The sequence below is a fragment of the Perca fluviatilis genome, chromosome 11 (assembly GCF_010015445.1).
Source record: "Perca fluviatilis chromosome 11, GENO_Pfluv_1.0, whole genome shotgun sequence".
NCBI lineage: Eukaryota > Metazoa > Chordata > Actinopteri > Perciformes > Percidae > Perca > Perca fluviatilis.
Genome location: NC_053122.1, coordinates 30,007,381 through 30,034,119, shown reverse-complemented (window position 1 = coordinate 30,034,119; position 26,739 = coordinate 30,007,381). Strand labels below are relative to the sequence as shown.

The window sequence follows — 26,739 nt, the reverse complement described above, 5'->3', positions numbered from 1 at the left end:
TCAAATGAATGACACTAAACTGAAATGATTAAAACAATTTTGTAAAGGGGCCAAGATCTTTTTGTAGTGACAGTTTTATGTGAAACACAATTACAGTTCACAGCTGATGTTTTTCTATACTTGATGGGAAAGTGTGGCTGTTCAGGGGCATCTTTTCTCTGTGAAACAGGAGCCCAGCAGGCCTGTAATTTCTGTTTGCAACTAAATGGACACCAATCAGATGTTCCTTTACCAATATAGTGACATGAATACAAAGCTTTAGTAGCTCTTTTGTTGTGTTGGTTTGAAATGTTTCCTATCACAATGAAAAAAAGGTTTACTGGGAAAAAAATACTTTATAAGTCTCATACATGTGTAAATATGTGATGAATTAAAAAACAGTATGTGGTGCTTATGACTCTTAAAATGCAGCAGCATCAGAGAGGAAAAATACACAACAAGCAAAAGCGAAACACTGGCATTTTTAATTTAGACTTTTAGACAGGAAAGCATATATTTACGTTCTGTTTACAATAAGTAATCACTGAACAGCATTAATATATTCATTCCTATGTCCTTAGACCAAGTCTGATCTCAGTCCCTCCACAGCCTCTCTACAGCATGTTGGTCTCACAGGAGCCAGGCTGCAGTATCTGAAGAGTAACAATGAGTTTAACTGATTTTCTAAACCAGGGGTAAAGGAAAGCATAGATCAGAGGGTTTAGACAAGAGTTACAATAGAATAGAACATAGGTTGCAGATAAAGCATTCACCAAGCTGTCACCTGCAAGAGAGACAGAGTAATATGGGCAGAAACATAGTAGGAACACAAATACAAGAACACCAAGATTCCTGGCTGCTTTCAGCTCTGATTTCTTTGCCTTTGGAGTCACTGAATGCTGGAGTGTGACAGCTGTAATGTGAGAGCGCATGGCACGAGCCTGAAACACAGCCACGGCAAATACTCTCAGATACAGAGCTATGATGACAGTAACTGGAACAATAAAGCCCAAAACAAGATCAACAGCTGCTGCGACATAGTCAATGACCAACACACATTCTCCGTAGCAGGAATTATACCTCCCTGGTTGAGTCAGTTCATCCTTCACAAAGAGAAAGCTGTAGGAAACGGAAAAGAGCCAACACAGACAAACACAGAGTTTAACTCTGTTCACAGTGATTCTGGTGGTGTAGTGCAGAGGGTCACAAATAGCAACGTAACGGTCAATTGATATGAGCACCATGTCACCTATTGAGGATGTGGTAATTATAAATGAAAGATAATTATAAAGAAAACACACAAAGTCACCAAGGAACCAGCAGGATGTATTTCGGAGGATTTCTCCCGGCATCAGCACGAGGCCCACTAGAAGGTCAGAGACAGCCAGAGAGAGGAGGAGGATGTTGGTGGGTGTGTGGAGCTGCCTGGAGGGAAAGAGAAAAGCACCATTAAACCAACAAGTCCTCATATCTAAATGACAAACAAACATTTTATATTACTTCTTTCTAAAACAATCAAAACAATAAATCCAATGAGTTTTTTTTTCCAATCTGAAATAGAAACAGGCCTTATTCTGAGCAGTCAGTTTGATTATCACAGTATGAGAAGAACAGGTGTTACATTATAATAACATCATCAATCAAGCCAGCATGCACAATACCAGGACCCTGAAACTGACACAAAGTCTTCATATATCTAAAACTTAAATTTTTTAGACATTAATCTTTGCCTGAAGTGGGAGACTGAGATGATGACAAACATTTTATGTTAGTTCTTCTTCTAGAAAGAACTAACAAACAAAAATAACAAAAACACTCATGAGTTTTTTTTTCCCGATCCGTCGTAGAAACAGGCCTTATTCTGAGCAGTCAGTTTGATTATCACAGTATGAGAAGGACAGGTGTTACATTATAATAACATCATCAATAGCTCCTTCAAGCATCCCAATAAGCCCTGACAGTGAGACATCAAGCCAGCATGCACAATACCAGGACCCTGAAACTCACACAAAGTCTTCATATATCTAAAACTTCAACTGTTGAGACATTAATCTTTGCCTGAAGTGGGAGACTGAGATGATGATGAGCAGGTTGAGAGCTACAGTGAGCAGAGAGATGGAGTAGAGCAAAATGTGAATGAACATCACTTCAAACCAAGGAGGTTTCAGCTTCCTGCAGGAGGTGTTGAAGAGTTGTGGAAAGCAGAGCTCTGCTCCGTCCTGTGTCTCCATCATCAGTGGAAGGAGAGAGGCTGCAGCTCTCTGCCTCGAGCTCTGTAATACAACTGATTTATCTCTTTCTACTGTTGGCTTCATCCCTCCCTTTCTCCGTCTCAGTCTCTGTTGGTCACTAATGTCCTTCCTTCCTTGCTCTACACATCACATTTCAAGCTTTCCGAATGCATAACCCCTAAAGTCTTCAAACCCTTCCTAGTAATTGCCCCATGTGTTGTCTTTTAGACCCCCCAGACTTTTAGGTACCTCTCTACCTTCTCTTCTGCTTGAATTCTTTTGCCATGCAGTAATTAAAAAGACACAAACAACAAAAAATTTCCCCAATTAAAGGGAAAATTCCAGCACCATGGAGATCCCAGTTTTGGGTGACAAAGTTTAATTGGATTGAACTCTGGCAGAAGTGAAGGTCAAATTGCAACTGGAAACAAGTGAGCTTCCCTTACATGTGAGGTCACAACAGGATACACGCCCTGTTCTCTTTGTATTCATGTGTGTAATCTGATGCAAAGCTTTCTCATAACACAATCATATTTAACTTAAATACGTTGACAGCCCACTGCTGACCAGTCAAGTGACAGTTACCGGTATTTTTCACCAGGCGCGTCTGCGTATTGCCACACAAGCAATCACGGCCGTTCAAGTCAATGCTTGATATTCAACCAGCTGCGTCATAGCGTGTCCCTGTGAATCGGCTCTCCGCTCCGATAGAGGTATGCCCCAGGTCTATTTTCACGCGAGCCACGGCCCGTTTGGACAGCCGGGCAGGAGGGAAACAGCAAGAACATCCAGTCAGTTTACGAAAACATCCCCAATATCGTTTATATCTCCTCTACAACACCACGGACAACAAGAGATTCATGTTGGCTTTTAATCACCAGGACAGCAAGGGGAGAGAGACGGGGAAGACATGCAGGAAACTTGCTAGGTCGAATTAGAACCCCGGATTTCTGCATTGAGGAATAAACCTATTTTTATGGTCGCGTGCTCTAACAATTGAGCTAACCGGCGCCCCACTACTTTATTTTCAAACCGCACATGATACCCGGTTCCTAGGGGAAAGTCCTGTGTTTGATCCAGTTGTTTGTTTGACCCATCCACCAACCAACCCAGTCTCACGGCAGTTCGTGAAATGGTCACGTTATTGAAATCCAATGTAAAAAAAAAAAAAAAAAAAAAAAAAAGAGTTGAAACTTCAACGAGGGAGTTTTACTAATTTTGAGTTCTCCTCGTGTGGTAATCCATTGCCGTAAGAAGACTGTTCGAGAATCAACATTGTATCATTCGCTGGTCGAGTGAGACGTTTGTATTGTTTGTGATACAAAAGGATCCAGGTGAATACAGAGCCAGTATTACACCAAATCTGCAGAGGGGTAAATCAACCCCGTCCCAAGGAAAAGCAGACAACGCGTTTTTCTTGCAAGTCGACTGGACCGTGTTTCCGCTCCACTGCCCTGGACGGTATGGGTCGTTAATCTCTGTGTGTGTCGCAAATAAGCATGTTAAAATTACGAAATATGTTGGAATGTGTTAGTTTGATGCACATCCAATGGACTGTTAAGTTTTGAACATTAATGTTAGAAAATATTTCACGAAGCTATCTGACGATGTTTATGATATCTGCTAGCTAGATAGCTAACTGCTATCTACTATAAGCTAACAGGAAAGTTAAGGGGAATGCTAACGGTAATGCTAACGGGAAAGCTAACGGGAATGTTAATGGTAAAGGTAACGGGAATGTTAACGGTAAAGCTAACGGGAAAGCTAACGGGAATGTTAACGGTAAAGCTAACGGGAATCGTTTTTCCTGTTAATTTGCAGTTTACTAGCTAAGCTGCAACTGGTGTCTTTCAAGTACTGTGGAGCAGACATTTGTCCTCATTAGGTTCAGGGCTGAAAATGAGGACAAGTTCACCAAAAAGAAATTTACCTCCAAACTGTTATGGGAGTGAGTGACCAGATTGTACAATTCAATAACTGATAACAATATATCTGATACTGCTCTAGCCCCCAAGTACAATGCACTGTCCTGTTAGTAGTGTCCTGGGACACAAGACACTGTCCCATTATGGAGTTACTCCTCAGGACTCTACTTACAGGACAGTTTTTGCTGCCACTGCTTGTCGCTATTCATCATATTTGTATGTTTATAGGAAAGCAGTGAAAGACCTGGGCCTGGAAGGAAAAATTACAGGAGAGAAGGCAAGCAAGAAGTGGGAGAACTTAAAGAAGCGGTACAAGGTAATTATTTGCATAATGTCTTCATCACCTACATATTACTTAAATCCTACTTTAAAAATTAATTTATATTTTTTTATAAAATGGTTGCTCTCTCTGTCTGTGTGTGTGGGTGTTATTGTAGGACCTGAAACAACCAAAGACGGGTTCAGGTACAGACAGCGGCGAACAAACAAATTGGCGATACTATGAGGCGATGCATGCCGCTTTGGGGGGAAGGCCAACGATAGATCCTCCTGTGATTGTGGCCTCTTTCAAGCTGGCAGAAGACCCCACATCAATGTTAATGGTAAATTGATAGGAGTAGGAAATATCACATTTTCAAAGATATCCTATAATTGGTGCAATACTGATGCACATAACACCCACCTCCTGCCCCCAGGCCATTGTCACGCAACAACACGAACCTGAACCCACTGAGGAAGACATCTCTGAGCCTGGATCTACTCTTCCTCCCACCTCCCCAGTTCTTCCCACTACACCAACCACTACTCGTCCCCCCACCACCCCAGCTGCCCCAACCCCATCTCCCAGAAAGAGGAAGAGAGGCAGTAATCTCATTCTGGATTACCTTAAAGGGGAATCTGGTAAGGAGCAGAAAAGGCATGAGGAAACAGAGGCCAAAACTGAGAGGTTTTTAAGCCTCTTTGAAAAACTTGTGGATAAAATGCCCGAACAATAGTATTTCCTCAATAGTTCTGTTCAGGTTCTATTGTGTTCAGATATTAAAATGTTAAATATTGAATGTGCAATATATTTATTTATTTTATAAAACCTCAGGTAAGTGTTCAGCACTGTTTTTGTTATTTAAATTGTTCGTTGTTTTTTTTTGTTTTATATTTACAAAGTGTTCCTTCTTTGATCAGTGCACTTTAAATAAACCTCTTCATGGGTCAAAGAAAATGTAAGTGGTAAAGGTTTTTGACCAATCATTATACCGATACACTGCATGTCTAGATCTAGATCATTATAAAAGAAACCATCACCAACATGTTGTCAAAATAGAATTAAGTTTAATAAAAATTTAAAACATGAACCATATGTCCACAAAATATGCACATGTAAAAAGCACCCTCAGAGTGTAGAACTATTTACATTTTTCATCAGAAAGGGTGAATTCATTCATCAGTCATCACACTGATGGGATCACAAATATTTAGTTATATACATAAACAAATACTACTTAATACCTATATGTATGTGCATAACATTTCAAATCAGAGGAGCTGAGAGAGTAACTAGTACCAACATTTTACTGTTATTCTTTTCACATGTTACGATATATTCCTACCCCACTACATGTTTATGCAACTATTTACAATTTTCCTCATCATTTTCTAATGAGTGGCTTGTGCGTAGATCAAGGCAGCAAGCATGTCCCTTGTGGCATTCCCTGGTGTTTCATGTGCCTCAGGAGCTTCTTGTAGGGGAGGTTCTGGGTCCAGGACATCTCCATTGTCAATGCAAACATTGTGCAGGAAGGCACAGGATGCTATGACCTGGGGTGCAAATGTAGGACTGACCTCCAGGGCCCTGAAAAGTGTGGACCTCCAACGAGTCTTCATAATTCCAAAGGCTCTCTCCACAATGGAGCGTTCCCTTGATTGATGGTAGTTAAATTTTCTTTGCTCCCGACCATTCACAGGTTCCCTGTATGGAGTGATGAGGCAGATTGGGGTCTCCAAACAAGGATATCCACCGTCTCCCAGGATAAAGTAACCATTGGGTGGATACTTAAGATAATAAACTGTTTTTTAAGATGCGTGTGTCATGTACGGAACCTGGATAGCCGATAAAAACATCCAGGAACTTTCAAGTAGAGTCACAGATGGCTTGCATGTTTAGTGAGTAAAACTCTTTGTAATTTAAATAGTCCAGGCGATGAAGTGATGGGGGCTTGATTCTAATGTGACAACCATCATAGCACCAACAGCGTTGTTGAGGATGGGTGCCCCAGAACGCTGGGCAAATCCATCAGCCACAGTGTCCAGGTCTGCAGGCTTCGGGAAGGCGATGGCCCTATGGAGATTGTCCCAAATAAACTGTGCCACCTTGTGTATGACCCTGTGAACAGTGGATTTGGGCACACTGAAAACTCGTGACACCACACGATAGGAAAGTCCATGGGCAAGCCAATAGACATAGATCAGGACTTCGAAATCATTCCCCCAGCCATGGTCCTGCTCTCTTCGCATCAGGCGCTGCAGAGCATGCATGGCTCGCCTATTTAACCTGAAGTCTTGTTTGGTGTCTAACTCCACATCAAACCACAGGCGTAGGATGGGCACGTCCACATTCAACCTGCAATATGTCGCTGGACGGTCACTCTGGAAAACAATGAACATAAACCAACAATATTGCAGTACAACAACACCAGTTTGATCAAGTAGCTTAATAAAACCACATTCCACAGTCAGTGTAGATTGGTAACATTTATGTACCGTATTTCCTCAAATAAAAACCGGTAGTCAATTAAAAGCCGGGCCTCTGATAGTGGCCGGGGGCGTGGTCAACACGGACAAATGAAGGCCGGCCTCAAATTAAGGCCGGGGAAAATATAGTGTGGATAATCTCCTAAATGCCTTTCATATAATATTAAGTCAAAATAAAATTCAAGTTCATTGAACTTCATTGAGCTGACAAGAACAGGGCACAGCTTGCTGGAGGTGGGAGGAGTTGTGTGTGTTTGTTTTTTTGTTTACTTTCTCCTTATGTCACACACAGAAAATGACAACCTATCAAAAACAGTTAAATGCTACATTACGAAATGATTTAACCATAGACTGGATTTAACTATACGATCTGAATGTGTAGGTCGTCTTATTTTATCGACACAATCAACAGGTAACGTTAGTTCTAGTTGGGCTAGCCGTTAGTGTTAAATCATCAACAACCGAGACATAACGTCAAAATATGTCGACACACCTGAAACAAATCCACAAGGGAAAGAAGACGGCGAATGCGTCTTCTGTTTTCCACATGTCTTCTCTGTTGACTAATCAACCGTAAATAAACAAACACAGACCACAAAACAGGGAACACAACAGCTGGAACCGGCATTTTTCCTGAATGAAAATAGTACTGGCTACTACGGGTAAACACTTTGACGCTGCGCGTGACGTGGTTGAGCCCATTCGCTACGCTAATTTGCATATAGTGGTGTCCCATTTCTTAGGGAAAGATCTTCACCTCCACTTCCCTTGTATAGGGGACTTCACTGTCGAAGGCACTCAAAACCAAGTGGAAGTTTTAAGGGGGGACAAATGGGACAGGCCCCAAAAGTAAGAGGCTTTCATAGTTCTGGGCAGACTTGAGAACTAAGGTGTTTATTAATGAGTAAAAGTTATTGCTACTATTTGTTTACCATTAATGTGTGATTGGACTGCTGCGTCCTATGTATTGTTGTGAAGAATATCACTGATTGTTGAAAGTTGTGTTGAACTGTAGCTGATAACTCCCGCCGAGGAGGAATTACTGTACAAGCGCCATGAGCCATAGTCCTGTTTTGTCACCCCACTACGGTGGTATGATATCAAGACATTGTGTCATATCCCTGTTGATGGGCTGAGCGTGGTACTATCGCACCGCAGAGTCAGTTGCTCGCTCGCAGAGTGTAGCGGGGAATAAACGTTCTTTACCGTTAAAACAAACCTCAGATTCTGCTGTAACGCCACGTTAAGTTAGAATCTCGAGTAAAACGAAGAGAGCGGTTATTCCCATCATCCCAGAGATCAAGGTTTTAAGTGTTTGTTTCCATAAATCGTGTTTTACCTCCCTTTTTCTCTCTCTCTCTTTTCCTCCTAAACCCACATACACACACACACACAAGCACATTCCGCGCCCCGTGTTAACAGCTGATTTGACAGCCGAGTTTCCAACCGCCATTTCGGCGCCAGAACAACACTCCGGGGTGTCCCCTCTTTGTCTGTAAAACGTGTTGAAGTCTCGCGGGGTTCCCCGCTACTTCAGCGTTGGGAGTAGCCATTTTGGATCTTGTAACAACCTACAAGAAACTACAAGACTGCCATCTTGAACCGTGCGTGGTTAGTCGACCGCGCGGCCCTACTACTCCTACCCCCCCCTCCTTTTTCCCTTCCTTCCTCCTATCCAACACACACACACACACACACACACACGCTGGATTGCTGTTTTGTTTGCTGTAACTGTAACCGGTAACTAGAGTTGTGACGATTTGGAAGCTTATTGATTGAACATCAGTATTTTTAAAGCTAAATAAACTATTATATTTTAACTAGTGGTTGTCTGTGTTATTTGTATACTGTATTGTAACAGCTGGATTATACAGGTCAGTGCTCGATAACTCACCCTTCCTTCTGTTCCTTTAAATAATACCAGATAAATTAACCAAGTTAAGGTCTGTATTTTAAAGGAACACCACCTAATGAGACTATTCCACAGTTTGATCATTGGTCCCTGCCTGTGCAGGGTGGTGCCCCGTTTGATTGTTTGTTGATTTCATAAAGTTATGAATAACTATATTCATAACTTTATTAATACTGATAAAACATCTTTGATAATTCGCCAATGATGGGATCTGTACCCTACGAGTACCCAACAATTGATTTGTGTACATGTACACGTTTATGTCGGTTTTTTTCGTGTTGCTCAAGACGTTTTTTAAACTAATGTATTTCAATGGGAAGCATGTTTCGTGTTCACAGGACGACAACTGTAGCGAGTAGTATGAAATGCAGAAAATCCGCGTAAGGAGGTGAGTTGGGGTGGTGGATGGGTCAAACAACACAGGACTTTCACCCCGTAGAGTGGGGATCACGTCCCGTGTGTAGCGTTTCATTTCCCCGTTGTTCTTTTCCTCGCTTGTAACGTTTCATTTCCCCGTTGTTCTTTTAACTAAACCGTCCCTACCGCGGATCGTGTCCCGGCACGTGGCGTGTCCTTTCCCCGTAATGTTCTTCTTATCCTAACCCCAACCTTCCCATTGTTGTGGTGTGTCAGCGTCCCCCAGACCCCAACCGTCCCGTTGCTGTGGCACAGAGACCGGGGATCGTGTCCCCTTTCCCTGTGCTTCTTTCCCTAAACCCAACCTCCGCTTCCCATTATGTCCTGACCACACAAATAAATTACGTTGTCGGCAACACAAAATAAACGAGATAATCGGGTCCGTGTACACAAATCAATAGATTAAAAATAACCTGACCATTTCACAAACTGCTGTGAGACAGTGTTTTACCACCACAACCTGCCTCTTATACTTCGTGAACTTAATTCCTGCACCTTCTGGTGCGCTCCAGCAGCTCTACAACCCTAACTCTCTTTACCTGCTAAATCCTCTACTATATTCACCAGCTAGTCTCTAAACTGTGCTGAGTTTTTAGAGTGTCCTAAAAGAGGACACTGATGAAACTGTGAGAATGAACAAAACATGAAAGTTTTGGGCCTTAAAACCCAAAATACCAGTGAGTTAAAAACACTCTGTAGAGCTGTGAGGAGCTGCAGATTCAGGAGATAATTATCTGTGAATTTGTGACTGGCAGCAACCCCTCTCACATTACACATGGTACAAATGTTTGTCTTCACACCTCTGCTGGCAGTGACATGTCATTGGTCGAGATATCATCATCTGACTAACCCACGCAGGTGTGAACAAACTTCCTGTCCAGAGGGGTTCAGCACACCACCTTTAGGAGCCACTAATGGGCCGCAAAACATTGTTCACAGAGAAGCAAATTAAATCTCACGGGAACTGTTGGGAACTGTTTGAGTGTCTGACAATGCTTACTATATACAGGCAAATTAAGTAAATGGTCCTTTACCTCATCAAACACTGATGTATTGAGAATCAGAGGTGTCAAAAGTATTCACATTCATTACTCAAGCAGAAGTACAGATACTAGGGTTTGAAAAGACTTCTGTAGAAGTTGAAGTATTAACTCAAGCTTTTTACTCAAGTAAAAGTGTAAAAGTACTGGTTTCAAAACTACTTAAAGTAGGGGACTTCCGGTTATGGTGGCTTGCTGAGTAGATGCGTGTAACACTGCTCTGCTACTCAACCCTTCAAATCCTTTCTAAAAGTTTAATTCTAGGCGTCATTCATCCCAACTGCAATATCAATTCCGATGAAACAATGGAAGACAAATCGCGGCCGGACACAACAAACCGACCTGACTAATTTCACAACTTCAACTGCCAAGGCCAAGCTCACCGCTAACGACGATACCATGGAAGCTAGCGTTAGCGTTAGCCCCGCTGCTAGCTCTGGCTCCAAGAAACAACCGGAGGGAGACACTTATACTGCCAGGGAAGAGTCCGGTACCTCTTTGACAACAATACTGGCAGCTATTAACACCATGAAGACTGAGGTCTCGTCCAAATTCTATGTCATCATGTCCGCGATTGAAAATGTAAGGAGAGACATCACAGACTGCTCGGAAAGACTCACACAGGCAGAGACTAGAATCTCAATAACAGAAGACGATGTGACTGTGCTCCGAGAGAAGGTGAAAAATCTAGAGGGGAAAAATAAAGACTTGGAAGAGAAAGTGCTGGACCTGGAAACTCGTTCACGTCGCTCCAATGTACGGCTGGTTAACCTACCTGAGGGCGCGGAAGGTGAAGACACCTGTGGATTCCTGGAAAGCTGGATACCGGAGCGGCTGGAGCTAGCGCCACTCCGGCGGAAAATTACGGTGGAAAGAGCACACAGGCTTGGACCAAGAAAACAACATATGACTGGCTCCACACCCAGAACCCTCATAATGAAGTTTCTGAAGAGACAAAGAAGCGGTGATGAGAGCGGCGCGGGCAAAAAGGCAGGTCCTTTACAAGAATCAGCCGGTGAGGTTCTACCAAGACATGACGGCGGAGATGCACAAGAAGCTAAAAGAGTTTGAGGATGTGAGGCGACAACTTCGATCACTGGGGCTCCGGTACGGTATGATCCCTCCTGCCAGGCTTATTGTTACTTACAAGGAGCGCTCACATATCTTCAACAGCGCCGATGCAGCCGAACGGTTCGTTAAGAAGATCCAGTTGGATAATCATCCGGACGGAGGTATTGACGAACAGGTGACACCGTCGGAAACGTAATCTGAAACCACTGATAGGACATTGTTCTGATAATTTTATATTGTGTGGACGGGAGTGGAGAGTACAGTGAAAGTTAGTAAAGTTGTTATACTGAGTTGTGATCGCTATCTATCCCCGGCCTATGATAAGGAACAATTCTTTGGTTTAATATGTTCGGTTTAATTAAGCAAATGTGGATGCGTTTCTCGTTACTGGGTTGCTTTAAAATGAACAATTTTGAATCGTAGTAGCAGAGTAATTACGTGCATTCTGTTTATTGTTTGATTTTTGATTTTTACATCAGCACAGCTATACTGATCCTCACGTTGTGTGGACCAGCTTTTTGCTTTCTGGAGGTCCAATATATGAAGGTGGGGAACACCTGACGGGTAATATTCAGGTAGATTAATGATTGTTGAGGGGAATAATTTTGTTTTTTGTTCTTTGTTTGGTCTGAAATTATTGAAAGTGTTGGGAAGATTCAAAACCGTTGGACCATATGTCTGTTGATCTTAAGGTTAGAATTACACCCTGGAACTGCAGAGGGCTACAAAAACAAAAAAGGACAAGCAAGTTATGAACAGGATTAAAACATTACAATCTAATATAGTATTCCTTCAAGAAACCCACCTAACACACGAGGACGAGCTCAAAGTGAGGAGGAGGTGGAAGGGTAAAATTCTGTCAGCTCCCTTTACTTCTCAGGCAAGGGGTGTCATGACTTTGATCCATGACTCTATTCCACTACAAATTCATAATGTTATCAAAGATAAGGCAGGGCGTTACTTGATTATTCAGGGGAGGATCCTCAGGGAACAACTAATTCTGTTTATATGTCTATGCTCCAAATGCAGACGAACCCAAATTTTTCCAAAACCTATTTCTTACTATTGCTTCTTTACCTGGTGCTTGTATTATGGCAGGTGATTTTAATTGCACCTTAGATCCACGGAAGGATAAAAGTTCGGGAGTGGACCAGTCACATCCGAGAAGCAGGGGTGTAATCCATTATTTCATGAAAGAAATGAGTCTAATTGATGTGTGGAGGGAAGATAATCCAAATGGGAAACAATATTCATGCTTCTCTGGTCCACACCAGTCGTATTCTCGGGATTTTTTTCTGGCTCCCACACTACTAAAATGCAAAATAAAAGAGGTTTTCTATGACGCCATGCTCCTGTCAGACCATGCCCCAAACTCCTTAGTCTATTATGATCCCAATTTGTCTAGTGATATTCCCAAATGGAGATTTAAAACAAAATGGTTGGCAGATACTGGCATTGTTACGTTCTTAGATGAACAGATTAAATACTATTTTGAAACAAATACAATAGAAACTTCAGGGAGTATCAGATGGGAGGCGTTCAAGGCCTTTATTAGGGGACAAATAATTAACATTACTAGCTCTAAAGCCAAAGAAACCTACAAGAAGACAAAAGCATTAGAGGCAGAAATAAAGAAATTAGAAGACGAATACTACCAGTCAGGTTCTCAAGATGTCCACCAAAGATTACTCCTGTTGAGAACGCAATATAATGAAATGTCTACAACAAGAGCTTTATCAAGCTTATTACGGCTTAAACAGACATTTTATGATCAAGGAGAAAAGCCTGGCAAAGTGCGTGGCGGGCATCAAACAACTTCAGAATGAAAGACTTTTAACCTCATTACAAAATGATAATGACGAAGATATTGTCGACCCTATTGAAATAAATGAAAACTTCAAAACATTTTATGAAAAGCTTTATAGCTCAGAAATAGGTCTCAATACATCTGAAATGAATAATTTCCTGGACAACATCCACATTCCCAAGATATCGGAAGTAATTAAGGAAGAACTAGAGAAAGATATAACTTTAGGGGAACTGTCTATGGCTATTGACAGTATCAAAGGAGGGAAAACCCCTGGACCAGATGGGATACCCATTGAGGTTTATAAAATGTTCAAGCATAGACTGATGCCGGCATTATTAGAAATGTTTAAGGAATCTTTTCTCAATGGAATCCTTCCAACATCTCTAAGGGGAGCACTAATTACTTTGTTGCCAAAACCAGGCAAACCGAATAACAAATGCGAAAACTTTAGGCCAATTAGTCTTCTAAATGTTGATTTAAAAGTTTTGAGTAAAATAATAGCCAGAAGACTGGAGAAAATAATTTCAAATATTATTGACAAAGATCAAAATGGCTTTGTGCAAGGTAGGCAAGGCTTCCATAATGTGAGGAGAATTCTAAATATATTATTTGAGGAAAGAGGAGCAGCAGATACAGCATTACTGTCACTAGACGCTGAAAAAGCTTTCGACAGAGTGGAATGGGTCTATTTATTTGAAATCCTCACACGTTTTGGCTTTGGAGAAAATTTTTATAAATGGATAAAACTACTTTACACAGAACCATATGCTGAAATTATGACTAACCGTAATATATCCAAAACTATTAAGATACGAAGGGGATGTAGACAAGGGGATCCCCTATCCCCTCTGCTGTTCATTATGGCTATAGAACCACTGGCTATAGCGGTAAGAACGCACCAAAATATAACGGGCATATCAATTGGGCAACAAGACCATCGTCTGGCTCTATTCGCGGATGACGTAATAATATTTCTCAAAAAGATGGAAAAATCCATTCCTGAATTATTAGAGCTTCTTGATGTATTTGGAAAAATCTCAGGATATAAATTAAACAAATCAAAATCGTCGATAATGTTCTTAAATCAATTGGAAAGCAAAAGTCCTCCTAAAATAGCCACACAGTTTAAAATTGTGGATTGCTTTATGTATCTAGGCATTCAAATTGTCCCACAACTTAAACATATTGTAGCCAGTAATTATGAACCATTACTGCAAGAAATTTCAAAGCTACTGGAAAGGTGACACCCATACCAATGTCACTAATAGGGAAAATAAACGTCCTCAAGATGAATATACTGCCCAAACTATTGTATTTGTTTCAAAATCTTCCACTTCCCCCTCCAAGTAACCTGTTCACTCAACCTTGTTGTTTGTTAGATTTCTGTGGAATAACAGGTGTCCCCGGACACGACTGTTACTATTGTACTTACCTTATGACAGAGGGGGACTCAAATGTCCCAACCCTCTCTGGTACTATTGGGCAGCTCAATTAAGAACAATGTTGTTTTACTTCACAGAAAGAGATGCTCCTCCCTGGAAGGAAATGGAGGAACTCCAGCTAAGTTTGCCCCTCCCAGTATACCTGTACTCTGCGAGAACAAAAATCCTTAAAAAGAATACAAAATCCCCTATTGTGAAAAATATGATTGTAGTTTGGCATCAAGTTAAAAAATATCTGCGAGAAACGCCCTCTCTCTCTGTCTTCAGCCCGATATGGGGAAATGACTCTTTCCCTCCAGGAAAAACAGACGGGGGATTTAAATCTTGGGTTACTAAGGGGCTGGGAAAAATAGGAGACCTTTACAATTCCCAAGAGGTGCTAATGACATTTGGAGAAATGGTTGATAAATTCAACATACCCCGTAATAATTTTTTAAAATATTTACAGTTGAGAAATTTCATTAGAACACACCAAAATCAAACATTATGCATCCCTGAAATGTCTACCATAGAAAAATTAATGAACCTGAATTGTTTAGGGAGGGGTTTAATTTCCAAAATTTACAGATGTCTAGAAGATGGAAGTACAGAAACATCTGCAGGACGGCTGGAGGCATGGAGAGAGGATCTACAGGAGGCAATCCCAATAGAAAAGTGGGGGGAGGCATGCTCTAAAGCACAATCGAGAACTACTAACACTCGCCTGAAATTACTACAATACAACTGGTTGATGCGAACGTATATCACTCCCGAAAAACTTAACAGATATAACAGTGCTATACCTGATGTTTGTACTAAGTGTGAGAAGGAAAAAGGCACATTTTTCCACTGTATTTGGCAATGTACAAAAATACAAGAATTCTGGCAAGAAATAAAACTATTCAAAATATTTTACAGATTTAAATACCCTTAGCCCCACAGTTGTTTATATTTGGTCTCTACCCAGATAATTTGAAGATTGAGAAATATCAACGTGCATTTGTAGACTTAAGTGTGTTAATGGCAAAGAGAGTAGTAGCCCTCTCATGGAAAAATACCAGAAGTCCAAGTGTAAGCAGGTGGTTGTCTGAGCTATCTACAACTCTACCCTTGGAGAAAATTACATATACAATAAAACAGCAACAACATAATTTCCACCAAATCTGGGACCCCTTCATTTGCTATGTATTAAGAACGGATTTGTCACATGTGATGGATGAGCCTGGGGACATGTAAACAGTAGCACTTTGCAGTATCTAAGATTACATAAATATACTTTATTTTTTATTTTTCCTATATAATGGACCAAAATGGATTAATTAATTGGCCTGATTCCCAACCGAGATCTGGAATTACTTGAGAGGGGGGGTAGACATGTGTGTTCAAGACATGTAACTGTATTTCTTTGTATTTCTCTGTTATGTTGTGAAAACAATAAAAAAGAATGTTGGTAAAAAAAAAAACTACTTAAAGTATAAAAGTAAAAGTAATGTAAGGGGAAAAAATGACATTAAGGACAAAAGCTTAGCCCGCCCCACAGGGGCCTATAGTGCACTACCCCACCTCCACAAAAAAACATTTTTCTAAAGGCCATAATGACTATAATAATGTTATATTAATACCTGCAAACTCAGAAGGGCTGAAAAAGGTGACACATCTCTGTGTTTTTCAGACAACGGCAGCTACAGTCTGGTGTTACAATCCTCTACAGTGAAATACAGACACACTTCTACACCGTTTAGCGGTCAGCGTATTAACCGTATTTACTCCAGCTGCTAGCTAACGGTAGGCTAATGTTAGCTGCTGTCGAGTGTAGTGTTTATGTCCGTTTTCGGAGCATCACAGAGAAGCGCAGGCATTCCTCGTTTGGCTCTCTGTGAAGGCGGTCGCATTTTCTCCCTCTCCTCCCGTTGCCTGCCCTGCTTTGCTCTCTCGTCTAGTCTTTGTCTCTGTGTACTTCGAGAGTCTCTCTCTCTCTGCACTGCTCCTTAACTAAGAATTTATGGATTTGATCAACTGGTCTCTCAGCGCAATTGACACAATCTTCTCAACGAGAAGCTTGGGTTTGGGGGAACCTGACTGCCCTGCCGGAACATTCGCAGCTGGCTACACGATGGACGCGTGGGAGAGGTGGCGGATCGTGTGTCTGGCGGTTCTTTCCGTGGAGGATATTGAGGATATCTACCTATTCGGAACCATGATAACAGATCTTATGCTGATTGGCTCAGGCATTGCCCTGGTTTATCGAGAAATTAAGAAGAGGACGGGTACCAAGCAAAATACCAGGCTGCCCGTCATGGTTGAAGCTGTGGGCAGAGCTGTTGGAACTCAGATTGTGACTATGAACACCATGAGCCACAAATTGGATACCATCTTGGGGACACTGTCAGCTCTGGATAGGCTGGACAACATCTTGGGGATACTCATGGTTTTGGCAAGGAAATTTGATCGATACGGAGACCAGAGGGGACATTTCAGAGAAGTCGAGAGTGACTAACTGCGGCTCTTGGCCCTAAGACAAAACAAATTCCAATCTTATCTTTTCGGCTCCCTGAACCAGCGCTGGCCTTGGCCGAGGCCGGTGTTGAATAATCACTCCCCCTGGAGCACTGCAGCGAGGCACACTCTTGCGTTCCTTACCCGATTCCCACAGACACCTGTTGATTGTTGACTCGGACTGGGTCCTGTTTCAAAGCTGACTCCATGGCAACCGGCTGTGTATCGCAATAACAATTGTGCGGACTGAGACAACCAGATTACGGGGGCCAGACGTAGCTTGACTACTCAGGCCTACACACACACATGAACTCTTACATATATACAGATATGCAATCACCCCCCACCCCTCATCCAGCGCCTTCTCCGCTTCTACCCCCAGTCAGGCGGGCAGGTCTGTGACCAGCGCCTTTGTTTGGCTGCAGGACCAGATGTCTGCTTGCCTGTGCTGGACTACCTGCACCCCAACACCCCCCTCCCCCATTGCGTGTCTTGTGTGCCCTTGTATTGGTTATGTGCTTATGTTGCTGAGGTTTTTTTTCCTGTTCCCACACTGTACTCCTATTGGGGGCATAGTCTGGGAGTTGCCTTTTTCTCCTCGTCTCTCCTCATATCATGCTGTATTTTCTTTACCCCATTGTATGTTTGTATGTACCTTGTAAAGCGCTTTGTTGATTTTTATCTGTGAAATGCGCTCTATAAATAAACTTTGATTTGATTTGATTTAAGTGGCACCTAAATAAGGCATCAAAATCTGCGTTGCTATTCGGTCCGGTAGATATCGGTCGTTAAGGCACCGGTGCCGTATTAGCACCGGGTCTGTGCAGGTGGGATGGATTGCGTACAAACCAATAGGGTGTCGGAATGGTATATGTTTATACTTCTCATCCAACCACAATCAAATTCACTCTATCCGGATGGCGCGATTAATCTGGATAGGTTTTTTTTTTTGTATTTTTTTTTTTACGATGACAAGCTGGAATGAAAACAAGCCAAACTGAAATAGGAGTAATGAGGCTATTTTTAAAATGTAAGGAGTAGAAAGTACAGATAATTGCATGAAAATGTAAGAAGTAGAAGTAAAAAGTATGCTGTAAAATAATCACTCCAGTAAAGTATAGATACCCAAAATTTCTACTTAAGTAAGGTAACAAAGTATTTGTACTTCGTTACTTGACACCTCTGATTCTGAATGAAGAAATAGATTTCAGTCCTTTCTTGTGATCATTTTCTCTGTATGTACTTGAGCTTAACTTGTAATGTAGCTACCTAGTGGACTCTCTCTGTATGTGTATTTTTACTATGTATAGCCTGTTTTTAGTTTTTTTGTTCTTTTGTATGTGAACATTTACAGCCAGCCACCTAGTGGATTGTTTTGGCATGTTTTCATGTGGTAACTCACCATGTCATTCAGGTGTTTTCCAATTAGCCTACACAAAAGGGGGAATTGTTTGTCTGGGCCACTACGCATGGGTTGCTTCTCCCTATGTCTTTTACATTTTCTATTATGAAATAGCCAGTAAAATAAAGGCTTTACAAATAATTTTGAAGAAGAGTGCCTTGGATTTTCCTTTTTTTCTATAAAGTTTTGGTTGTTTGAGCTTACCGCATGCTGTAGAAGACTGTAAAAGCCAGACGTGGTTGGCTGCTGTCAACACAGGAAGGTCCCAAGATAATTCCAACTGGTTAACAGCAGCCCTCTGATCCTCTGTCAGCTCACTGCTTTTTTTCCTCTCAAGCTTAATGGATGGTTGAGACAAGGTAAATGAATATGGTGACATGCATGTGAGTATTCATGTGGCTTAGTTCATACTTTACATTCCTCTCCAAACCTACCAGCTGCATTGTCTCGCGGATATCGATATCTGCCAAATCTTCCAGCACAATGGTCGCTGTCTCCCGGGAGCCACCTAACAAAATGTGCAGAATTGCTGAGCTGACACCTGTCAGTGGAGGACCACCATGAAGAAAGGAATGACATATCATCCTCCCTGCCATCTTGAACAAGTCACTCTGACCAAGCACTTGGGAGGTGGAAGGGATGAGGTGATCAGCTTGGCCCTCAAAAAGCATAGTGCTTGTTCCATTTCCTGCATGGAGAGCAATGGGGCATCTCCTTTAATTATACAGGTTATGTACACTTTAGTAAAGTTAATTCTCTGTAAAGTAATTTGAAACATGCTTAGATAAAGGGCTACATAATTAAATAAACTCTGTCCAAAAAATTGCCAAAATCCATCAAGAATCCATTCTGCAACTTGTGTATCACTAGGCTGAAGAAATGGTGCTTCACGCCCTCTCCAGTTGCTACATCACCTATAAAACAAATACTCAGTTGGTAGAGAAGGCGCACATATATAGAGTTGTATGCCTCAACGCAGAAAGTCCAGGGTTCGAGTCTGACCTGTGACGATTTTCCTGCATGTCATCCCCCTCTCACTCCCCTTTCATATCTAGATGTTCGTTCCATTAAAGGCTGAAATGCCCCAAATAAAAAAAAATACTATTGTTACTTGCCAATTGAAGCAACTACATGATGACTTAGGTGCAATATATTTCTAAAATGTAGTTACCTTCCAATCTGCAATGTAGTGGTCTGGCCCAATCTACTTTATAAACCTTGTAAAAGCTGATTAGTCTTCCCTCCTGATCTTCAACGTCCTCTCTCATGTCATTTTTTTATTTTTACTTTCAGTGTTGGTTCATCCTCTTTTTTCCTGAAGCAAATACCTTCTGTATAGTATCGGTGCCCTCTCTGGAACTTCAACCCTCTTCCAGGCTGAAAAATATTTTTCATAATTGCGTTTGTACAAGGCTATAATATTTCAGTGGGAGTAATCATTAACATTCTGTTTCTTGAAAAAAAGTAAAAGAAATGTTAAGACACATGAAAACACACCGTCAGCTATTGCAGGTACTGGCCCTGATGGTATGGTTTGTGATGTGCCAGGTGTTAAGTACCCCATAACTGGATGGGCTAGCAAGGCTGCTTTCAGTGACACTGCTTGTGGAAACCTCTGGTGCTGAAGTGCAGTTTTCAGAGGCAGCTGCCATTGTGGAATTCAGTGGAAAACTAGATAGTAAAAAAACAAAAAAACACACATTTTGATGTTATTGACAAACATTTGTAAATACATTACAGCCATCTAAAATGATAAATAACATAAAGCTAAAAAACACAAACACTTCATTGCACTATTTTCTCAAACTAATTAATGCAAAGCTCACCTAAATTCTGCATTTAATAGAAAAAAAAGGTAAATTACAAAGGAAGTGGTTGATTTCAGTCTGTGATGCAATTCTCAGGGCCAGTATTTTAGTAGGACCCTTGTTATTGTTAATCTTCCAGGGATTAAAGGACCCAAATGCATGGAGAGGCAGGCAGGCAGGAGAAGGTTAGAGCACGAGAATTTATTAATCCAAACACAAAAGGGAGTCCTGGGGGAAGCAGGCAAAAAAACTATTCCAAAAAGAAGTCAAAGGGAATCCAAAAAACCAAGGAAGTACAAAAAAAACGGAAATACAGGGAGCACCGAGACTGACCAGAACAAACGGGGGGAGACACGACAGGCACAGGCAAACACACAAACTGACAGAGCACGAACACAAACAGACACTAAATGATCAGGGTGGTATTTCAGAAAGCAGGTTTAGTGAAAACTCTGAGTTTGTTAACCCTGAGATGAGGGAAACTCTGGGTTTTCGGTTTCACCAAGCCAGTTTAGCTTCCCTCTGTCTGTTACTATGGCAACAGACTCTGTGAACCTAACCTGCTCGCTACCAGGTTTTCTTCAACTAACCCTGAGTTTCTTCAACCTTATAAGTCTGCAGACTCACAGGGGGTGCTATTGTAGACATGGTGTGTCCTTTCCTTGAAGAGCCAGTGGATATTGGAGCACAATTAATCTGTGGAAATCTCCGTCGGGAGAGGGTTATTAGACCGCGCTTGGATGTTTTATCGTTCCCTGATGATTATTTGGTTGATCGTTTTTCTGCACAATCAATAATTTATCTAGAAAGTATTCTCAGTCCTCAAATCTTTCACGACACATCGCGGACATTCTCTCAGTTCGGAGCACATTCTATGTGTTGCACTTCGTTTTTTTGCCAATGGGAGTTTTTTGTACAACATCGGTGATGCGGAGCACATTTCCAAGGCAACTGTCTGCCGGGCTGTCAGAAATGTGCACTGAAACGTTTGCGGCATGGTTTTGTGGTGTTCCCGGGTCACAGACCCACAAGGCTCATCAGAGAACAATTCTACAGAATTGCAGGTATGCCTTATCTAATCCAATACTTATCTATTTACTATAAAAGTATAAAAACCTGAAGTACACATTTAGTTTCATGTTTCAGGATTTCCAGGTGTGATTGGCTGTATGGACAGCACTCACATTCATATTATAGCTCCTTCTTTAAATGAAGCAGACTATGTGAATAGGAAGTGCTTCCACAGCATTAATGTGCAGGTAGGTTGTAAACATTAGCCTTTAAAAAGAAACTTCACAATATGCTCCTGCTAATTACTGTTATACACTGAAGGTCATTTGTGATGCAGACCACCTAATCACCAACGTGGAAGCAAAGTAGCCTGGGTCTGTGCATGACTCACGAATGTTTCGTGAATGTTCACTGAGCGCTAGATTTGCCAGAGGTAAGGATATATAGGCCTATAGCCATATCCCATTATAATCATTATTGCTATTTCTTCCTAATACAACCAAAGTTAATTTGTTCTATTATAATAATAGGAGAATTCGATGGTTACCTCCTTGGTGACAGAGGGTACCCCTGCCAGCCCTATTTGCTGACCCCTTACCCTGATCCTGAGCCCGGCCCACAGCAGGACTACAACGTGGCTCACAGCAGAACATGAGCCAGGGTGGAAATGACCTTTGGGATGCTCAAGGCCAGGTTCCAGGGCCTTCGTAAACTCAGGGTCTCACCAGAAAGGGCTTGTGACATAATTGTGGCATGTGTGGCAAATATTTGTGCCGCTATAGAAAATCCGTGTGCTGAGTTGTGTCTTTGATTATAAGCGTGATAGTGAGCTAACACTAACAATAGGATGACTGTACATTTAAATAGCTAACCGGTTATGTAGGTCTGTGTGTCCTGGGGGCGGTCAGCAGACGAGCTTCCACCAGAGATGCCCTCAGCCATAGGTCGCCCGCTGTTCTGGCTGAGGACCATTGTTTCAGCCTCTGTCAGTGGTGGGCCGCCTCCAGTTTTTCGGGCCTCAGCTTTTTTTTTCTATTGGCTATAATGAATTTGTCCATTAAGCAGACATTTGGAGACTTGCGCTACGCTACATGCATTTAATTTTACTTTCAAAGACACACGGGCAGATTAGGATGGCTGAAAATTATATTTATTTTCCCTAGAGAATCCCACTTCTATAATGCTGAACAACATTACAATTGCTTGAAATTCATCATACCAGTTTGATGTATATTTTTGTATTTCATCTTGAGTTGCTGCCAAGTGCGTTTGGAGCCTGCTGGGTTTGAACTGAAAATATATTAAGATGCGCATAGACACAAATGTTGAATAAGTGTAATAGCCTACTCTAGATACAAGTTTAATTCTATTTTAAATTAATGCTCACGCATTGACTCAGTTAGCAATGTTTTGCCATGCCCGCTCTCGTTCTTTTGCTGTTACTCTTTTGGTGAATATATGCTCATATTCCTGGTAAGCATTCAATAAAATCTCTAACTCCACGGGGGTGAAGTATGAAGTACGTTTTTTCAGTCCTGTTGCCATGATGAATCATGTTATCAGAATTCCATTGATGAGGGCTTTTTCTATGCTCGTGCACACACTTCACCCAGGTTTAACTTGATTCGAAGTTGATTGACCTAATTTGTATCAGCTGTTCTGAAACCGAAAACTCAGAGTTTCCCATCTCAGGGTAAATCAACTCAGACATCTGGCTTAGTTAAACCTTCTACCTGAAAAGGACCTTTTTCACCTCAGCCATATTGACATGTCATAGTAGGAAAAACGCAGGTGTATTCAAAACCATTAATGATGGCTGCATTCCACTTAGGAGAGGTCCTGGTATTGGGCATGCTGACTCACTGAAATAGCTTACTGGGACACTTGATGGAACTGAGCCATCGTTAAGGTTATCGATTTCAAGTCAAAATGTCTGCTGTGAAAAAGGTCCATAGGGCCCAGACAAGAGACAAGGGAAACACAAGGACTAAATACACTGGGTAACAATGTAACGAGGGGCAAGTGACACAGCAGATGAAACCTATTAGGAGTGGCAGGGTAATCAACAAAGGCGGGAAAACACATGAAGTAAAACTAGACAAGACAAGACAGAAAACCAGACTATCAAAGTAAAACAGGAAACAGAAATACACACAGCAGGGAACAGAAATATTCACAACGAAATACACACAGGCCACAGAAACATTATACAAAACAGGAAACATACACAATTACAATAACAGGCAACAGAAATGTCCATAACCACAACAGTTATGACTTTCTGAGATGTGTTGCAACTCCTTTAGTGACTTTGTGATGGTTTTAATTGGGGCCTTGTTTCATTTGCCATTGTGTAAAATAAAGTGTCAACTGAGAGTGATACTCCAGTGACATGTTGACATTACCTTTCCCCACATGAACTTGCATGGAGGGCCATCGCCTCAGCAGCAAACTGCTCTCCACATATTGGGCAAGAATCGTGGGGAGTCAACAGTGAGGTTTACACGTGATTAACCAGGTTCGCATGACAATTAATTAGATACATGAATATTAAAGCCGAAACATGGGGCAGGGACGCGATGCGTCACACAAGTGGTGCAAGGTTGTTTTTTTTTAACCTGCTACACAGACTCCATATTTGTACTGTGTAGTTGCTGCCAGCTTCACTGCGTCCATATTAATGTAATGCAGTTGGTAGGTTGTGAAAGCGTAGGCTATTAACTGTTACTGAATAGAGACGAGCAGTGTGATGTCTGCGGAGATGTGTGTGGCTACCGTGATCTATGCAGCAGTTCAGTTATAATTAAGGGGCTGAGTGACATTCACACCAGAGGCCCATTCCAGAAAGCAGGTTTAGTGAAAACTCTGAGTTGGTTAACCCTGAGATGAGGGAAACTCTGGGTTTTCCGTTCCAGAAAGAGAGGTAACTTAACCTCGGAGTCAGTTACTATGGTAACTGAGTCTGTGAACCTAACCTGGTCGGGAACAGGTTTTCTTCAAGAAACCTTGAGTTTCTCTCAGTCTCCTCCCACTGAGAGGGAGGAGAAACTCATTTCCTCATTCATTCATTCAGTCTGTATCAGGCGCATTTTAATGCAGTTTTATCTGCATGAATAAAAAAACGTATTGGTTTATATTTGGCAGATTATAAAACGTTTTTTTCTCAAACATGTCACGTCCTTTTGTCGACGATCCCATTGATGAAAAAGCTGTATTAATTCACAGAGAGTTTACGTCGGTATTGAGTCCCGACTATATATATATATATGTTTTCATTTCCACATAACCAATTTGAGAGGTATTTTTTATCACAGTCCATTAGATATGTAGATACCTTATCCGTCCTCATATCACTAACATCAACCATCGTGGACAGGCTTTAACATCCCAGCAGATTCTTTGTATCGCATTACGTTTTTTGCAAACAGCAGTTTTCTTAACAACAGTGTAGCGGATCATACTGTAGGCTAATAGTAGGCTAAGCCACTGTATGCAGAGCAATCAGAAAAGTGTGACTCGCTCTTTTTTAAACTTTTTTGTAGTGTTCCCTGGACAGTAGAGCCATTAAAAAGAAATACATCATTTTACATTATAGTTCTGTTAATGATCATGGTGCTGCAGCCTCAGAATGGGATTAGTATAGTTTACTTTTTCGCCCGCAGGATTGCACCTAAATGAAATTATAGGTGTAGGCCTAATACAATTCCAGTTTTCACCAGTAATATTATATGTTAATATGAAATTAATACACTGTGATTTAGATACGCATTATTTCGAGCAGCAATTTTCTCCCACACCAATTCTCTCTCTTTTGCAGCAGCAGCCGCTGTCTTGCTTTTTTAACGAAACACATGTTCAAACTCGCTGTTTGTGCGCATGAGTATTTCCGCCGACCCGTTTGTTTGTGGTTGTTACCATGGTGAATCGTAGAATCATGGCTCCATTCATACTGCCTTTTGTGCATGCGCGTAACCCTGAGTGAACATACTCCGAGTTGATTGAACCAACTCATATCAGCTGTTCTGGAACCGAAAACTCAGAGTTTCCCATCTCAGGGTAAATCAACTCAGACATCAGGGTTAGACTCAGAGTTTGTTAAACCTCCTACCTGGAACGGACCCCAGGTGTATTTTGGACATCAGGCCTCTCTGTTCAAGGACAGGCCCACTGACAGTGACCTCCACTTTTCACTTCTAATATCTCAAAAGTAATAACATTAGTACATTTTAGATAGATTAGAATGACTAACTGATTGTAACAAATCTGATTAACAATTACTGACAATTTATAGTGAGAATTGAGTATTGGACTCAAGCAATGAGATTTCAGCATTGATTTGAGCTTTTGTGACTTTGTTAATTTAAATCTTAATAATTGCTTATCACACAAATAACATCTGGTTCCTGGGGCCTGTTTCACAAAACCAAGATAAGGGGTTGAGCCGGGATTTCCCAGTTATCCTGGATGAATTAAGCCTTGACTCGGTTTCACGAAAGCAGAGGCACATAAATAACCATGGAGATTTATTCTGTGCAGCTAGCCTGCTCCTGACCAGGCTAACAGCCAGCAGGCCCGTCGCGACAAGGCAAGCAAACCAAGCAATTGCTTGGGGCCCCGAGCTGGCCTGGGGCCCCAAGACAACGACTGGTTAAGAATAAAATGCAACGACAAACTGTGTGATCGCCCCTTTGATAGTCAATGCAGTAAAGTGCAATGACACGGTTATCGGGATCCCCCTTAAGGGGCCCCTCTCGTGATCTCTGCTGCCGGCAAAATACAAAATATCCATAACAAAACCTCCTCAGTCGGCAGTCATCATGAAGCGGAATTATGCTTCAGGAAGCCAGAAAAGGAAGAAGAGAAAGGAAGATGATGATAAGAAAAAACAAGATAGTGGTAAGTGATAAATTACACTGGATAAAATAGCTCTACTTGTCTTGGTGTAATTTTGCAGCAGGTAGGCTAGCAAAAATATGTTTATGTTAGCTAACGTTACCTTAGTAACAAACAGTTAGTGCAACTTTTTTTTCAAACGTACGGAGTATGATTACATACTACTGTAATATGTTTTTTAATGGGATAAGGAAGACTTAGATCTGTTCCAGAATCACTGTTTATCGTATTTAACGACAGGACATTGCTATAGCTTTGTAATAGGTTTTGATGAAAGTGGCATAACGTTAGCGTGCTATACTAACTATTCCACCGTGATAATCTATTTACCAAAATTCCGTGCATCAAACATTAGCTTGGGATGTTTTTAAGCATTAGTAACCCTTAACAAAGTGTTAGGAATATCTGGTCCGTCTATCTATGTAATGTTTATAGATGTTTTAAAAATGGTTTCTTAAAGGTTTACAAAATTTTTTTAATCATTACCCGATACCTAATATAATATTATGATAGATATGTGTGTTACAATAAACTGTTAATTTACAGCACTACTAATAATTAGTAAACATTTAATTATA

The 26,739-nt window shown here is 41.4% G+C and overlaps 1 protein-coding gene across 1 annotated transcript; it reads right to left on the bottom strand.

Moving 5' to 3' along the window:
• Positions 1-585: 585 nt before the first annotated feature.
• Positions 586-2,210, bottom strand: LOC120568908 (trace amine-associated receptor 13c-like). Its single transcript, XM_039816652.1, has 2 exons — positions 2,038-2,210; positions 586-1,404 (listed from the first exon to the last, which is right to left on the bottom strand). Exons 1-2 carry the CDS (start codon positions 2,208-2,210, stop codon positions 594-596), a joined length of 984 nt encoding a protein of 327 aa, XP_039672586.1. The 3' UTR covers positions 586-593.
• Between the last annotated feature and the right edge of the window lie 24,529 nt (positions 2,211-26,739).